Below are 19,003 nucleotides of genomic sequence, written 5' to 3'. Positions count from 1 at the left end.
TTCTAGCAGTTTGAAAACTTCATACTGTACCTCTAAAACACCTCACAACACAAAATAATTGCTCAGGATAATCTTTAAGAAACATCTGACTGACATTGATTGCAAGCGAGGAAAAATGCTAAACTTTTGCCCGATTGTTGGTATGCACCCTGTCTTTGCTCTGCTTTATATACCACCTGCACAATATAATAAGATTCTCGAGTTGTATCAAAATCCATTAATTCTGTGTTTTGCATTGCACCTGTCAGAGAGTTATTGATTTAACTATTTTATGTTGTTGTGGGGGTCGTACGTGGAGTGGTTAGCGTGTCTGCTTCACAGTTCTGAGGCCCTGGTTTTGGATCTTCGCTTTGTGGAGTTTGCAAGTTCTCCCCGTGCTTTTGTCAGTTTTCTTTGTGTATAGGCTTCCTCCTACTTTACAAAACCATGCATGTTAAGTTAAATAGACTAAACTGTCCATAGGTGTGAATGAGAGTGTGAATGGTTGTTTGTGTGCCCTGTGATTGGCTGGTGATCAATCCATGGTATTCCTCACCTTCTTGCCAAAGTCAGTTGGGATACCTAGGCTCAAGTTCACCTGAGACCCTAATGAGGACAAGAAAAATACTGCATAGAAAATTGATGGATAGATGTGGGTGTGGTTAGTTGTGGGATGGAACTGCTCTGCATCATACCCGACAGCCAGTCCTTGTTCCAAAAATACAAACACGAACACATGAATACTCTCGTTTACAATGAATAGCCATTTGTATAAATTTTCACTGATTTTGGTTTAGTGTTATTTCATATGATAAAATGGTATTGGACTATTCGAGTATAGCTCGAGTGGGTGGCTCCTGTACATTGGGACAGGATCATTTTATATCATCATAACATATCAATTCGTTTTTATAGGAGCCTCGAGTGGTGACATGTTGAAATTGCATACATTTCATTTTCAATATGTTTAAGACTTGGTAGTGTGATTGTTTTTTTTTTAAATTTATTATTGTTATTTTTTTAAATAAACAAAGTCAAGTCATACTCACTTCTCGTGCTTTATCGCGAACAGTTAGAATTTTTACAAAATATAATTCGCACTTTGGACGTATAGATGTCAGCCTCTGAATATTTCACCGGAATGTGTTGTGTTCTTGTTTTCATGCTTGCCAAGAATTTCCGGAATAGCGGGACACGGTGTGCCGTGCGTGCGTGCGTGCGTGAGCGTGGGGGCAGCCCCTTCAGAAGCCAGCATCAGGCAAGCGGTCTGGTGGAAACATTTGCGTGGGAGTTCCCTTCAAAGCCCCCTCCCTCTTTCTCACTCGCTATCTGTCTCTCCCTCCCTCTCCCGTGCATCCTCCCCCACAGCAGCAGCAGCAGCAGCTTAACACCGCATCCAGCTTCCTCCAGCATCCACCCGAGGCTGGGAAGGAAGCAGCATCAAGTCCTACCCGGGCGCCACCACTCCGACCCACGGAGGAGGAAGAGAAGCGAATAGAGGAAGAGGAGGAGGAGGCGGGTGGGGGGGGGGGGCATCCTCACCATCCGAGTGATGCCACAGCATCAACTGCATTCGGAGCAAGAGCGCTGAGAGTTGATCTTGTATTTTAGCGGGTGAGAGGAAGAGAGGAAGCGTTTCCATTCTCGAAGACAGCCACAAACTACCCATGAAGATGTCCAACGCTGACATCGTCCACAACGCCGCCGATCGGATGGTGAAATGTGAGTAAGACCCCCCCCCACCCCCCCCCCCCCCCCCCACTACCAATAAATCCTACATTTTGCCTCGCGATATTACATAACGTCTTGCCTTTTCGCTTCTTGTGCCGTGGCGTGAACGTGGCCTCTGTTTTGTCCTCCCCATCCACGTCGTGCATCCGTGGTGCATTCGCGGCCGTCAAGTTTTTTTTTTTTTTTTTTTTTTTAATGTTGACAAACAATCCTATTTCCTAGGCAGCCTGCGCGAACTCCAACAAGCACGGCAGCACAGTGAGATATGGGGGTATACATTTTAAAAACGTAATGTATTTTTTATGTTTGTTCTTAGCTGTCACCATTATGCTTAGCTCCTGCTCGAAGATGGGGCAGTGATGCAGCAGGATTTTGACAGGGAGGAGCAAGAAGAGGGCATGGAACTATAAATTAACATTAACTGTCTTCTATATCTTACTTGTATGCTAATATAAGGACTCCCAAAAGATGCATGAGTGGGTGATGGATCACGGCGTCACTGTGGATGCAATGTATGATCAATGGAGGATGATGAAGCGCTCATAGTTGTGCCATAACTCATTTAGCCCAGGCTCATCTTGTCTATGGACCAGCTCAGTGTGCGCCAAAGTATTCACCAGCATTATTAGAGCAATGGGTGTGCAGTTCAGTCAGCATCAACAACTTTTGCACTTGAGGCGACAGGGTATTGTACAAAGACTGAACTGAACTGTAGATGGCAACACTGTAAATGACACAAGTCAGTGGTTCTCCTTTTTTTTAATTATTATTATTTTTTTTACACCAAGTACCACCTAAAATAAATACTTAGCCCTCCAAGTACCACCATAATGACCAATATTAAAAAACGGTCAGGCCTAAGTGTCAAAAACAAGCAGGTTTTATTCCCATAAAGTATGTATTATATGTAATTTAGAATTTATTATTCTAAGCCACTGTAATATTACGCACTATTTCTTCATCACTGTGGTTAAATATAAGAAAAGCAAACAATTCACTTCAAATGTATTTTAATTAAGTTATACAAAAATAAATGTGTAAAAAAAACATTCTTAAAGATTAAAAATGAAATCCAACTGAACTGCATGTACTGTACTTAAAGTAAAAAAAAAAAAAATACTGTCCATAAATAGTAGTTTAAACAGGCTGTATGCATGCAGTAGCTACATGTTTCATGAATTACATTATTTAAATACAGTAAATTTTATTTTTTTAATTCAGTAATTCTTAAGCATACTGCTAGAAAGTGTATTACTAATGGTACTCATACCAAACTTTGAGAATCACTGTTCGAACTAAAAAGAGCTGTGATATTCATCCCACCACTACTACAAGTAATCAATCTGATGATGATTTTTTAAATAATAATTATTATACATTTATTCATTTTCCATATCGCTTATCCTGACTAGGGTCGCGGGCGTTCTGGAGCCTATCCCAGCTATCTTCGGCCGAGAGGCGGGGTACACCCTGAACTGGTTTCCAGCCAATCACAGGGCACATATAAACAAACAACCACTCACGCCTACGGGGAATTTAGTCTTCAATTAATCAACCGTGCATGTTTTTGAGATGTGGGAGGAAACCGGAGTACACGGAGAAAACCCACGGAGGCACGGGGAGAACATGTAAACTCCATACAGGCGAGGCCGGATTTGAACCCACGTCCTCAGAACTGAGGCAGATGTGCTAACCAGTCACCCACCATGCCGCTGTTAATATCCTCATCAATATATTCTAATAAAAGGGGACAGTCCTGCTTACTGGCCACAGCACACAGAGCATGGAATTCAACCAGCGTCACATAAGTGTTTGACTTTGAACGTTCAGCCAAATGTTTATTGTAGTCCGCAGTGGCATATACTACATCATGCATTAATTAGTATCAGTGAAAAATATAAGTTTTTCTTTTCTTTCATTCTTTTTTTTTTTACACACAAATCTTTGTTGTGGATAAATCACTGAATACCACTGTCTGTTATTACTGTACCATAAAATGGGCCAACCTACATTCTAACTTGTACACTTCGTCACACAGCTGCTGCATTGTTATATTTGCGCTCGAGGCTCATGGTTCAGCTGTGTAAAATCCTCTCAATTTGATGTTTTACAGAAGCATGTCTTATTACGTCTTCTATTGGATCAAACTTACAATCTGTTTAGCCTGTTGAGCCCATAATGGGTTCCAGTTGAAAAGCTCTGTGAAAAATTGTGGCTTTACATTGATAATAATGTTCACATTTGATTGACACTGTCAGAGAAGTATTCATTTAAAAATGTTTATTACTGTGGTTGGAGTTTAGTTTTATGTACAGTAATTGCCTTACATAATAATGAGAGCTATTTATATTCATATTTTATGCCTTTCCAGTTGCTAAATAAATCTATCTCCCTCATTATTATTTTTGTAACGGCACATTTTTCAATATTGTATTTTATTAGATTTTGCTGCGATACCTAATGAAGGTTCGTTTATAATATTAACCTAATGGCATAGTTGCCCAAGTCATATTTGAAATGATACAAAACAAGAGAAAACACATTTCTTAACAAGCACATTGGTATTTTAATTAATATGGTAATGAGAAGTAAAAAAAAAAAGACTTGGGCAGTGCAATGTTATGCTATTAGGCTAACGATATACCAGATATTAAGATGCACTGTATAAAAAGACACACACTTTTTTTCCTCACAGTTTGACATTAAATCAGCCTAAACATTTAGGTCAATTCGGATTACCAAAATTATTTCTTGTCCTAAATGCCAGAAGGATGAGAGGATGATTTTTACGTATTTATTTTTATTCTATTTTTTTTTAAAAGACAATTTTTCATTACTTTCTTCAAAGTCAAACGTTTCCACCCATTTCATTCGTATTTTATACCTTAGCCTTTAAACTGGAAAATTTGGGTCAAATTTTTGGATAGCCTTCAACAAGCTTCTCACAATAATTGACTGGTATTTTGGCCCATTCCTCCTGACAGAACTGGTGTAACTGAACCACGTTTGTAGGCCACCTTGCTCGCACACACGTTTTCAGGTGTGACTGTACATTTTCAATAGGACTGTGGCAAAACAACTACACAACTTGATGCTGCCACGCTTGTATTTCACAGTTGGGATAGTGTTCTCAGGCTTGCAAGCTTCCCTCTTTTTCCTCTAAACATCCATCCATCCATCAATTTTCTGAGCCGCTTATCCTCACAAGCTATCCCAGCTATCTTCGGGCAGGAGGCAGGGTACACCCTGAACTGGTTGTCAGCCAATCGCAGGGCACACATAAACAAACAACCATTCGCACGCACATTAACACTTATGGGCAATTTAGAGTCATCAATTAACCTACCATGCATGTTTTTGGGAAGTAGGACGAAACCAGAGTACCCGGAGAAAACCCACGCAGGCACAGGGAGAACATGCAAACTCCACACAGGAGGGGCCGGGATTTGAACCCAGGTCCCCAGAATTGGGAGGCAGACACTCTAACCAGTCATCCAGCCAGCTATCCTCTAAACATAATGACTGTCTCCAAAAACTAAGGTCTTTGTCCCTGTGTGCATTTGCAAACTGTAATCTGGCTTTTAAAAAAATATATATATATATTTTGGAGCATTGGCTTCTTTCTGACAGACTGGCCTTTCAGCCCATGTCAATGCAGTACTTGTTTCACTGTGGATAATGACACACTCTTACCAGCTTTAGCCTGCACCTTGACAAAGTCGTGTGCTTTTGTTCTGGTGTTGATATGCACATTTAGAACCAAAGTATGTTAATCTCTGAGACAGACACACCTGTCTACTTCCTGAGCGGTATGATGGCTGGACATTCCCATGGTGTTTATACTGTATATGCGTATACTTGTTTTAACAGATGAACGTGGCACCTTCAGGCATTTGGAAATTGCACCTCAGGATGAAACAGTCTTGTGAAAGTCCACAATTCTCTTCCTAATGGCTTGGCTGATTTCTTTGCCTTTCCCCTGATGTTACACAAGGTGTTTCAGGTGTGCCTAGTTCAAATACGTACATCCACAGCTGTGTCTCCAATTAACTCAAATGTTGTCAATAAACAGAATCTTCCAAAGAAATTACATCATCATCTAGGTTTTCCCAAATATTATAAATAGTTTAAAAGCATAGTAATCTTACTGTATATAAACTTCTGACTTTGGTGAAAGTAATGAAAAATTGCCCATTACTCTGGCATTGAGCAAATTTTGGTAATCATAATAATAATAATACAGGAAAAGTTTCGTCTATGAGGGGGAAAAAGTGAGGGCGGGGAAGTATGTATTGTTAGATAGTGTATGTAAATATCTGGCTTCAATTGTGCTGACTGAATTAGTTATTTTCTTCCTACCAATTCTAACAAAATAGAATTGTACTCAAATATAATGCTTTTTACCTTTTGAATCTGTCCTCTCAGTTTCATTTCAAAAAGGTACTTCATGACTACTTCATTCTACAAAAGCTAAAGGGGGATTAAAAGAAAAAGCACCATTGTGTCACTTAAGTGATAAAAGCAGATAATTTTGATTGGATGAGACAGTCGTATGTGGCCCGTGTAGCTAACAACTGATGACAAGAGAGTTATTTTTATCCCCACAAGTGAAACTACTACAAGTTCATAACATCTCTTATTTCTATTCCATATCGTAATGTGACAGAAGAAACAAAATCTGAATGCATTATGTCCTGGTCTGTGCACTCTGTTTTGTAAGGGGACTATCATCACTGTGTTGCAGGGAATGGAGAGGCATATTCAGGGCAGTTACTGCGGGAAGTCTTAGTAACATACTGTGTGTAAAATAAGTATTTGAATACAAACAGGCCAAGTAGGTCATTATGAAACAATATGAAAGTATTGTAAAAAAAAAAAAATAGAAATTAGTGTGAAGAAGAATAAAGAACATATCTCGCTTGAATTAAATGTGCATAGTGTCTTTAAACAATATGGTGCCATCCATACTTAAGGACCCATTTAGTGGCAGTCCTAGCTTGAATAGCACCCTGTGTGAGACCATCCCCCTTCGGGACAGGACTGACCAAGTGGGTTTTTGTTTACTTCATCTTTGAAATGGCCTCTCCTCTACAGAGGGCAACTCCACAAGGGGGTGCAAATTCCCAATACAAATGCCAACGACTGACATGTCAGTCGTTGGGATTTGAACGCACAATTACACGATCTTTTTTTTTTTTTTTTTTTTCACGTTGCAATATTTTTAAGTTTTGGGGTGCTTTGACTCATGACAACCCACCCACCGCCCACCCCCCGTGCGGCCGCACATAATGCATGTGCCAGAAATCGCCACTGGGCCCATCAATGGTGATGATCCATCAATATACATTTGCATTTGTATTGGCAATGCACATTTGCTTCCTCCCACACACATCACGTGGGGCGATGATATCAAGTCGCTCATGTCTGCCTACATTAATTGCATCTCTTGAAAATGCATACTGTCTTGTTAAACGTAGCTGACGAGCCAATCAGCATTTCCTGACAAAACCCAAGGTTACTCATTAGTAACGCCACACCGCCTTTAACATGCACATTTTGAAAACGTGTCACTTGAGAGAGTCACAGTGGAGTCTGCTGAAACTCCTCGGTATAGCCTCAGATAATTGTGCTTTTTTTCAGCAAAGATTATGTGAATGCCAAATGTAGTTTTTGGCGTCGGCACTGGCTTGACGCCAACAGTCAGCTGCTGCTGTTGCCCAGCAACATACAATATTTCAGAGTTTGACTTTGCTGCTTGGACGCTGAGCCGGAGTCAGCTTCTTTCATCTCTCCACTGTACATCAAGATGTATGTGTGTTGTGTGTATTGAACACCATATGTATCTGTTTTTCTGCTTTATAGTTATTTAATGGTTTATGGTTAAATGTATACATTTGTCATTTTGTGACAAGGGGCAAATGCTAAGTCGTTATCCAGACTCTAAATTCTATGATAACAACTCAAGTCAAACTTCCAACACGTGTGTGTGTGCGTGCGTGCGTGCGTGCGTGCGTGTGTGTGTGTGTGTGTGTGTGTGTGTGTGTTGACAGTGCAGAATGTGTGCCGCTTATGTGTCAAGCGCACGTCGCCATCACAGATACACACTGCACACTGTGAACATTTTTGTTTCCATCCTCCAATTAAAAACACTTGCTGGCGCTTGCCTCATTATCCCGGGAGCAGCGACTTTGAGAGTTCTCTAGCCAAGCATTCATTATTAAAGCGCATGTTGATCATGTTCACTTTAAGCTTTGAGACACGTTCCTTTTTCTTCCCTTCACTTGGCATTGCCGAGGGCCTGTGCTTGCCTATGCAGGGCTAAAATCTGGCAGGCGTACTACTGCTGACATGGTAAATGTGCAGTGGCGTGTGCATGCATGTTATCAGTGGAAGTATTTGCAATTTTACGATCATCTGTCTTACTTTTTCTGTTAATCTAAATTGTCTACGGCGGCCTCATGTAGAAAGTCTCTGTTAAGCCTGATGATCTATAGATTAATGTCAATACACAGAGCCTGAAAGCTTGTCATCACACCAGACAGATAATTATTTCCTGACAGAAATAATTATCTCTTTTGCACAGTTTCGCATTTAGTTTGTTGGCTAGGTGACTGGTGCATTTTAATGGGCACAGGCTTCCGCAATCCAGGGAGTGTGTTGGATGAATCGAGGACATGGGCATGAAGTTTTTCCTGAGTGCCAAAAATTCATAATATTGAGAAACCTTTTCTTTCTTGGTGTGTTTTTGTTTTCTATATTTAATATAAATTCATTATTGTGCATAATGCTCATTTTTCATTGAGAGACATACAGTGTGAATTTAACAATACATTTATTGTTTTGGTTGTAGTTTGCATTGCTGTCAGCTGCACCATACTGGGAAGTGTTTGAAATATTTTGCCCATTTTGATTAAGTAAAGATACCAAGATATTAGAATGAGCCCTTAGTATGTTGCAATGCTGTTTTAAAACTTCAACCAGAAGAGCTCTTGTACAGTATCTTATTAGGTGGTGTATGTATACCTAAGGAAGTATTTGACAGTGTATTTTATGTCTGTCACCATTTTAAAAACAAATCTTTACCTATATATATTCTCAAAGAATAATTGTCAGCTATAGTTTTTAATAATTTACTGTTTGAGCCAGCAAAGGGATTTATTGTCCTTGTACATATTAAATAAGTAATATTTTTAGAACAGATTGCACATACTGTGTACAATATATGCAGCGGCTTTGTTACGCCTTTGGCAAAATGTGCATGAGGTTTTCTCATGGTCATCTGTCGTTCTTGAGTGGAGTTTGCAATGAGTCCCACTTTTCTGATCGCATTCAAATAGTGTCCACATGAATTTGATGTCCCATGTCTCTGTCCCCAGCTGTCCCCTTTCCCCTAAGTCACCGTCTTACCATGAAAGAAGTGTTCGACTGCGAAGGGAAGCCTCGCGTGGACCTCCTGAAGGCCCATCTTACCAAGGAGGGCCGCGTGGAAGAAGCCGTGGCATTGCGAATCATCAACGAAGGGGCGACAATCCTGCGCCAAGAGAAAACTATACTGGACATTGAGGCACCAGTCACAGGTAGTTTTGACATTAAAAAAAAAACAAAAAACGAATTTAAAAAAAACTGCACTGCTAGGATGTAATCAGAATCATATTCATTTGGCAAGTATGTCAAAAACACACAAGGAATTTGTTTCCAGTAGCTGGAGCCGCTCTCGTACGACAACAGACACTCAATTGACAGTGAATACTTTTGAGACAATAAAAATATAAAAACACAGTCACTGAGCAATAAAAGGTGACCAGTAATGTGGTAATGCAGATACTTTTTTATTTTTATTTATTTTTTATTTTTTTGACAGTTGTGCAAATGATGCCGAGTCCTCTAGGAATTTAGAACAGTTTGAAATGAGTAATAGAACAATAGTCTGGTGCAATGACCATTGTGCAAATGGTTCAGAGACCTCCAGAAATGTATGCAGTTTAAAGTGAGCCGTCACCTTATCGTGGTGGAGGGGTTTGTGTGTCCCAATGATCCTAGGAGCTAAGTTGTCTGGGGCTTTATGCCCCTGGCAGGGTCACCCATGGCAAACAGGTCCTAGGTGAGGGACCAGACAAAGCACGGCTCCAAAAACCCCTATGACGAGTACAATAAATGGATTCGGGTTTCCCTTGCCCGGACGCGGGTCACCGGGGCCCCCCTCTGGAGCCAGGCCCGGAGGTGGGGCTCGTAGGCGAGCGCCTGGTAGCCGGGCCTGCACCCATGGGTTTGCGGGTGTGCTGGAGCCGTCCCAGCTCAAATTATTCTCTCTCAGTGGCCAATCCTTGAATGCCCCCTTGAGGTCATTGATGTTTTAACTTTTGTCTAAAATGCGAGAGAATAATTTGAGCTGGGACGGCTCCAGCACACCCGCAAACCTTGTGAGGATAAGCTGTACAGAAAATGGATGGATGGATGGATGGATGGATACAGTATACAATACACTAGTATATACAATAAATGAACAAGTCATGTAAATAGACGCATTCCTCCATCTTGTGATCGCTTATCGTTTTTTTTTTTTTTAAACTTGCTTATCGGTGATCGGCCCCAAAATCCCGATTGTGTAAAGTCTAGAAATAAGCGACACAAAAAGGACCAGAACCACAAAGATTTCACAAAACAGAAGTGGAAATGGTGTTGTTGATTGGATGAGAAAAGTGACAAGAAACAAATAATATAAACAGTAAAACAGGAAGAGAGAAAACACACACACAAACAATGAAAAATATTCACTTATAACAAGTGTGTCAAAAAACAAATGAGCATATATTGGATCTGTATCGCCATCATGGAGTTGAATCATATTTTGTTACTCATTCATTCAGGGTTGCAGAGTTAATTTAAAGGTCCCATATTTTTGGCCAGTTAGATCTCCAGAGAGTGACTTTCTAAGTGACTTTTCTAACATACACTTTCTAACTTTCTAACATAAAAATGTCAAATTAATTTAAAAAAACACCTTACGAGTGTCCAGAAAAGGCCCCTCTGACAGGTACTTCTGTTTGACCCAGTTTCGTATCCCGCCCCTCCTTTCCTCTGATTGGTTGCCTCTGTGGAGAAGACCCACTTGTGAGAACACTTTATGTTGACAGCACTGGCTTAGGAGCGGAGAGGTAGGCGGAGATCTTCGCTAGTGACGTAGATAAGCTTGAGAAATTTGAATGACCTGATTTAAGGCCTCTCGGCAGGAAAACATCAAGAACTCATGAATGCGTGGACGATTTTAATTCATATGTCACGTGTTTACTGAAGCAACATAGAGCCACTATTACATCCCAAATACTAGTAAAAGTTGGTTTGGTAAAATATGGCACCTTTAAGGTCTTAAATTGTCCGTAAGTGTGAATGGTTGTTTGCATATATGTGCCGAGCAATTAGCTGGTGACCATCCTGGTGTGCCTTCCATATGACATACTAATTACAAAAATAATTGAAAGTCCTGATGCAGGAAGTTGTTCATTTTGAGTGAAAATGTATCCGAGATATTAGTTGTACAAACCTTATAATAAATGCAATTGTGCTAAGTCATCTACATCCTGGTCTGTTAAGTTGCAGAAAATGTGACATTTTTACTGTATGTCTGTTGCAACTACCCGGAAGTTATTTGCTAAAATTGTGACATCTCCAAACGCTGGCAGAGTCTGAGACTGCCAGTGTCTCCCTCTGATCAACCTAAATTGTGGCCTAGTTTTATGCCCTGCCGAACATGCCAGAAAGTCATTTTTATTCTGGGTCTACAGTCATCAAGGGATTTATTTCCTCAAACAGAGAATTTCTTGTAGCTTCAAAGTCTGACAAATACTACCTGTATATATTTAGCCATGTCGATAACAGGGAAACAAATAATTTTACAAGGGAAGGATAGTATAAAGTGTCAGTGCTTTGGGACTGCAAGTAAAATTGAGTAAAAGTTTACATCAGACTTAATAATTTAAGTCCTTCGAGGCTCTGACCAAAGAAACTGCCCCCCACAAATGTGTATGAGCGTGATTCTCAAACGTGGCCATTCATAATGGCATGCGATTATGAAAGTGAATAGTCGTGATCAATAGTAACAGAGAACATGTCGAGCTTGCATTAGCACTGTAAGCGAGCTGACGTTGGCTCATTGGTAGCATGACTTATTTGTAATAGAGTTATCAGTTTGAACTTTTACTTTGTGGAATATACAATCAATTCAAAATAATAAAAGAGGTGATATTACCTTTTTTATTTAGATTTTAGTCCAACATAGTTTCAGCAAAGCTGGCAGCATGACTCCGCAGGGGTATTCCCGCTATGAGTGTGTCCACTTATGCAAGAGAAATTGACACCTTGTCAGTCACACCTTCCGTCTCTGATTGGTTGTTTTTCTATCGGCGTGGAATTCTTTTGCAAATTAAATCGGAGGCACAGGATGGGCCAGAGACAATCATTTTACTCATGTACTACACTTTCATTTCATGACGACAGTTTTAACAAATAATGGGTACAACCCCTATTGTCTGTGTGATTTTGCGTGCAGGCATCTAATTATGATGAGACATTTGTGCACTCACAAAATCTTAACTTGCATGGACATGCTGGGTGGATTTTTGTGTACATGCATGCGTGTACGTGCTTGTATGTTCATGCGCGTGTGTGATTGCTTTAGTCACACAAGCAGTCTCCCACTCACATCGCTCCAAGCTTTGAGTGGGCAAAGGCCACTGTGGCGCTGATAGGGGAGAGAGGAAAAGAGAGAGGAGATGGGGGTGGGGGAGGCGAAAGAGATGATGATGAAAAATTGAAGGTCGCAAGGCAATTAGATGTCGGTTTGCAATGCGGAGTCGTACAAAGTCCAATGAAAAAACAAGCATGCATCTCTCTTACGAAAGGTGTCTTGCTTCTATTTGGTGGGCAATAGCCTTTCAGCTAAAGACCATAAACACTGCTTCTTGTGACCCTGAAGACAGCACGCATTTACACTATTTTCACTTACCCATTAAAGAGAGTGACTCTTTTATCATCCTGAAACACAACTGCGTTTAATCCATCAAAGGAAAAATGTAAACTGCTCGGATGATTTCTTAAAAATTATTATATTCCACATAACAGTGGAGTACTACAATTTATGGAAGGGATGAGAAAGCAAGTTGAATTCTGAAAACAAAATAGTGCACTCGCCAAATGGTGACTAAGCAACTTCCAGTGTAAATTACAAAACTAACATTCACTTTAAAATAGTGTCCATCTCAACTATTTTCTTCTCGTGAGCATGTTTTCACGCGCAAAATTCTTCGTAGTAAAGCGAAATATTTTTAGGCTGTAGATTTGAACCAATCACCTCTGAACTGTGAGGTGGGTGTGCTACCAAGTCAGCCACCAGGGTGCCAGTGCCAAACCTATCAAATAATTTTTAAAGTTATTTTTCCCCCTTGTGTTTTCCAGTTTGTGGGGACATCCATGGGCAGTTCTTTGACCTGATGAAGCTTTTCGAAGTGGGAGGCTCACCGGCCACAACGCGTTACCTTTTCCTGGGGGACTATGTCGACCGTGGCTACTTTAGCATTGAGGTGAAGCTATCACAGTATTACATAGGGAAATGACACATACTGTATAAGCTAGTGTTTGTAACTTATTGAACATCATACTTATAGAATACTTTCTTTGAATTTTTGTCTCGACAGTGTGTTTTATATCTTTGGTCACTGAAAATCCTCTATCCAAAGACACTATTTTTACTGCGTGGAAATCATGAATGTAGACATTTGACAGAATATTTCACCTTCAAACAAGAATGTGAGTACACCTCGGTGTTCAGTTGTTTTGTCATACTAATCTCATATGTTTTCAGGGGCACTTCTGGACCAGTAGTTCTGCTTTGACAGCACAAATGATAGGGATTTAATGGATTAAAATGAAATTGGACGTGCATTCTTCCATGTTCTTCTGTTTTCCATGTTCACTTCAAGGACTTTTGTCCATACTGTAGTGTATCGGAGAGATCACATATACAACTAATTGTCCTACCGTTGTTTGGCAGGTAAAATCAAATATTCGGAGCAGGTGTATGACTCATGCATGGACGCGTTTGACTGCCTTCCTCTGGCTGCGCTCATGAACCAGCAGTTTCTGTGTGTCCATGGCGGACTCTCACCTGAAATTCACACATTAGATGATATTAAAAAGGTAAGATTGCTTCGGGGGAGTTTCACAATGGTGGATAGATTTTGCCTCATGAATTGTGTGTCTCTTTCTGCCGGTCGTGTTAAGTTGGATCGATTTAAGGAGCCGCCGGCTTTTGGCCCCATGTGTGACCTGCTATGGTCGGATCCTCTGGAGGACTTCGGCAATGAGAAAACCCAGGAATATTTCAGCCACAACACAGTGCGAGGCTGCTCCTACTTTTACAGGTGGGCTCACCCCGACGTTGTCAGAAATCAGGGTTCAGCCGGAGTTCATTTCTGTGCCTCAGAACACAATCCATACTAATGTACTCCATACAGCTAATTTTGGGACTCCAGGGTATCTTTACATGGACCAAAAAAAAACCTTCATCCATCTGTGAAAAGTTTCTATTAAGCGTTTCCATCTTGTCTATGATGAGGATCTACTCTTAGTGAGACAACTTTATTTCTTTTCAATTAAAAGATGAACATAAATGAGCATAAAGTCTAAAAAAAAAAAATAAATGCAGAGATTAAACGATGAAAAAAAACATGGTACATGAGTTGATTGTGAAACTATTAAGCAGAGCATGTTAAAGTGGAAGTGCGAGAACTGATCCTCTATTGTAAAATGTGAGAGAGCCATGGAAGTGGGTGCTGATGAGGAGCAGAGATTAGGTGCCAGTGGGGGTGAAACTTGTTTAATGAAGGCTCAGAGCAGTTGATGTCAACGTGTCTTGAGAATTTAGTAGACAATCGACCAAAGAGCTACATATATACATTAAAACTTGACTATTACCCAACATGATCTACAGTACACTTTGTTCCACAGTCAAAGGGTTGCGACATAAAACCTACAATGACTGTCTAGGCATTCTGCATTCGTAACTATAATACAGTAGTGAAAACATGTAAACCACCGTGAATATTAAGACATAAAAACAATAAAACACAACACTCAGTCTCTATTGTCTTTAATGACAAAGGTGTAATGCAAAGGTGATTCATGTCCCAGTTCTGCCTCATGCATCTCACTTTTTAGCATTCCATTGATCCATATCACGGTGTCTACTACCGTCTCGAAGGTTGGGGCAGCCAAGCAATCACAGCGACTTTGCATCCTTCGATGTCTTACTATTATTGTGAAGCCCAATTCACCAAGTGTTGGATCGTTCCCCCATTAATGGGAACGTGATCTGTGAGGGGACATGGGTGAAAATTGAAATTTGATTGAAATTGAAATTTAAAATGTTGCTTTTCAACTGAGTTGAGTGGGTGGGTACCAACCACGAGCTGGGCAGGTACTTGAATATTAATTGACAAAACTACGTCACAATGTCAGCGATTTCAAAAAGGCGTTATGCAGTTTATTGCCGTTTGCATTCAATCGACAAACCGCATAGATGTCAAACTTAAACCATGTTACAGACTAATTTTGACATACTGTATATTATGAATAAAAAGGGAGGGAAAAATACATTTTGATGGAAAGGGACTTTTAAGAGGACAAATTAATGAAAATTACATGTAAATAGTTGGATCTCGGCGGCACAGTGGACGACTGGTAAGAGCGTCAGCCTCACAGTTCTGGGGACCGGGGTTCAAAACCCAGCCCCGCCTGTGTGGAGTTTGCATGTTCTCCCCGTGCCTGCGTGGGTTTTCTCCGGCACTCCGGTTTCCTCCCACATCCCCAAAACATGCATTAATTGGAGACTCTAAATTGCCCGTAGGCATGACTGTGAGTGCGAATGGTTGTTTGTTTCTATGTGCCCTGCGATTGGCTGGCAACCAGTTCAGGGTGTACCCCGCCTCCTGCCCGATGACAGCTGGGATAGGCTCCAGCACGACTGCGACCCTAGTGAGGAGAAGCGGCTCAGAAAAAGGATGGATGGATAGTTGGATCTCTGGCATGCTTGCCCACCCATCACGTGAAACTAAACAACCAAATATGTGTCAGTGCTATTCTGAATTTTGAATTCTGAATTGTGATGTCACAAATTGGCACCACACCAAGTTTCTTCACCCATGACTTGGGTTATATGTCTGCTGCATGCACTGCATGCTGATGAAGTACCTGGCAGAATAAAATGTATCTTTGATCAGCGGGAGCTCACTTTTTCTTCAAAATATGGCCTAGTAGGAACAGTTTGCCCAGTCGTCATGGTAATAAAAGCCGTACACCACCTCGCAATGCAATAGAGGGGGGTACAGTGCACAGTGGCTCATTTTCATGATGGCACAGCCCCTCAAAACAGATTAATTTTAGCAAGTCTGGTGTAAAATGTGGTGTCTTTCTTGATCCTTGAGGTGTTATGGTGAAAATATGGCAATTGTTTTAATTTGTGAAAAGGTATTTCATTTGTGCAACTTTAGAAGCATATTCTTAGCAAAAAGGTTTGTCAAATTCGTTTACGTTCCACTGTCTGTTTTCTGTAATGTACAAAATCTTATTAAATCCTCAGAACAACAACCTTTTGCCTCTTATGACAGTCGTAAAAACACTTACCATTATTTTCATATATATGCTATGTAGTTATGAACAAGCAGATGACATCTGATTAAATATATATTGAGCTACAAAATGTTCATCCATCTTCATCCTTGGAGAGTAGCTGGCAAAGAATATAAAACATATATAATACGATATTGTCTCAGTGATGGGACCGTTGTGAAAATTATTCTGTGTAGTGTGGAGGAGGCTGCAATATTGTTGTCATTTAGCCCCCTGTGACCTGGGAGTAAAGGTAGTAACTTTACTCTGAAACTTATCTCGCCACCTTTAGGAGAGAGGAAACACTGTCCCCTGGGATCCATGGCCAATGCAATATGATCACTTTCTTAAATATAAGAAGCCCTTAATGAATGGAGGGAGAGCTACATGAAAAGTCAATCAATTATAATACCTACTATATAGTTATAAAATATTGATCTCACCTAAGCCAAGCAAGTTCACATAGTGGGTATACAGTACATGAACATGACACTCAAACAAGCCCTGCTTGCAGTATTATACGACTTCCAAAAATCAATGCACATAATATCGATTTGAAATGGCCATAACACAAAGCCACTCTACATTTGTAAATGTCACATGGGTCAGATTTGGCCTTCAATATTAGTATGAATTTTAAAAAAGGCTTCCTTTTTGACACATTCTTCTAATGGAGTATATTATTTTGTCTCAAAAATACACAATTTGAAACACTTCGGAATGAAGCAAACTACAATCACAATAATAAACTGACTGTGACAATGAAAACTAAGCATTATTATTGTTGCAATGATGGGGTATTTGAGATGGCTTTTGCAATGAATCTTACTAGATCCATTGCGCGCGCGTGTGTGTGTGTATATATATATATAATGAATTTTAATGCAAGAAATATCATCATCTTTAGGTTCAATGGGGGGGGGGGGGGGGGGAAACACCTCACTTTACGCAGGCAAATTTAAGCCTGACTGTTATACTGACTGCATCACATTAAACGTCCTACTTATTACTTATTTTTGTCAGTGGAGCAATCTCGGAAAATTAAAACTCCAAAGTAATTTATTTTTCTCAGGAATTGATTCTGTAGTGGGTAGAATTTAGTAGAAAATTTAATTATGTTCATACTAGACAAAGCTACTTGAGCATCACAGCATGTGCAAACCCCTCAGCTACATACTTATCTCATTATCAAGGACACACACTCACACACTTATTGACTTTAAAAATGTTGTCATCAAAATACTGAATTGACATTTACAAGAAAATGCTAAAACAAAATTCTGAAATGAGGGTTCAAGTTAGGTCATTGAATTTTGTTGATCAAGACAAACGAAGGCAATGACCAGCGGCCTGACAGATCAATTTTATGAGGGTGTTTGCAACGCATAACTTCCATCTCTGTCTCTCTTGCTCATTCTCACTTGTCAGATTTCTCACTTGGGCTCTCTCACTCGCAGGCAAAACCGACACATAATTTCACAAAGGAGAGAAGAAATGTGAGCCGCAGGCAGTGTGTGTGTGTGTTTTCTCTGACTAATCAATAGAAACTGTTGGAGCGAACAGAAAATATGGGGGACGGGAGCAGCTAAGGCGGACGGGAGCATGCTGTGACAACACGAGAGATTGCGTGGTTTCCAAAACATGGCGGCGCCCCTTGCACAGTCTCAGCTACTACAAGATAAAATTTCACTTTTCACAAGCCTTTATCAAAGGCGGATGGTTGCTTCGTTCTTTCCTTTTTTCCTTCGCCAGGTTTGCTAGCAACAGTAACTTACAGAGAGCCACTTGCTATCCGCGCAGCTACGTCAACGCCAGCTCGTCTCGCCATGGAGGATCCGAGTCAACGCGTCGAGCTGCCGCTGAAAAGGAAAAAAGCTGATTCTTCCACCTCAACTGAGGATTTGCTTGATTCGACAGAGATACAGACGAGTGTCTTCTTTTCAATCGACAAGAAATTGTCAATTGCACTTGATTAGTTTCGCCAGGAGCTCACCGAACTCAGAAAGAGGTTGGAGTTCACGCAACAACAAGTGAATGAGCTAAGATTAGATAATACTGCGCTTCGATCAAACATGATGTTAACGTCAGCAGAACTACAAACTCTTAGACTGGAATATAAACTCATGAAAGAAACTACGTTGGACATTCAGTCAAGAAGCATGTGTGACAACCTAATTTTCTCAGGCATTCCAGACAATGCTCTGGAAGACCCCAAGGTGGAGATTAAAAAGTTTATGATGTCCGCGCTCAAGATATAGCAAGATACAGTCGAGAAGATTACTTTTCACCGTATCCATCGATTGGGAAGCCCTCGTCCAGGAAACCGACCACGTCCCATCATTGCAAAGTTTGAACACTTTCAGAAAAAAGTGTTTGTAAAATCCAAAGGTCGGGAGCTTAGAGGGACTTCGTTTGGAATGAACGACCAGTTCTCCAAGGAGAATAATGAGAGGTGTAGAGTTTTGTATCTATTGATGAAGGAGTTCTGCGACAAAGGCAAACGAGCGTGGTTAGTTGTTGACAAGCTATATGTCGACGGTCAACTGTTTCGTGATACCAATGTCATGCCCTGGCTCTTCTAAATAAGTACTTCTTTTGATCTGTTGTCGTTAGAAATTGTCAAAAATGTATT

The 19,003-nt window shown here is 40.5% G+C and overlaps 1 protein-coding gene across 2 annotated transcripts in view; it reads left to right on the top strand.

The window, feature by feature from the left end:
- The first annotated feature begins 1,280 nt into the window (after positions 1 to 1,280).
- The window catches only part of LOC133415821 (protein phosphatase 3 catalytic subunit alpha-like), a 43,008-nt gene continuing 25,285 nt past the window's right edge, over positions 1,281 to 19,003 (top strand). Inside the window, exons 1-6 of one of the 2 annotated variants that reach the window (XM_061702288.1) lie at positions 1,281 to 1,701; positions 9,087 to 9,287; positions 13,162 to 13,286; positions 13,401 to 13,512; positions 13,757 to 13,902; positions 13,987 to 14,126. In XM_061702288.1, coding sequence (XP_061558272.1) covers positions 1,647 to 1,701; positions 9,087 to 9,287; positions 13,162 to 13,286; positions 13,401 to 13,512; positions 13,757 to 13,902; positions 13,987 to 14,126 — 779 coding nt within the window. In that variant the 5' untranslated portion in view covers positions 1,281 to 1,646. The remainder of the gene's footprint in view (positions 1,702 to 9,086; positions 9,288 to 13,161; positions 13,287 to 13,400; positions 13,513 to 13,756; positions 13,903 to 13,986; positions 14,127 to 19,003) is intronic. The other variant, XM_061702289.1, reaches the window with a different exon arrangement.

Source organism: Phycodurus eques, chromosome 17 (genome assembly GCF_024500275.1).
Source record: "Phycodurus eques isolate BA_2022a chromosome 17, UOR_Pequ_1.1, whole genome shotgun sequence".
Taxonomy (NCBI): domain Eukaryota; kingdom Metazoa; phylum Chordata; class Actinopteri; order Syngnathiformes; family Syngnathidae; genus Phycodurus; species Phycodurus eques.
Note: the sequence above shows the minus strand (reverse complement) of the source record. Positions and strands in the feature narration are given on the sequence as shown.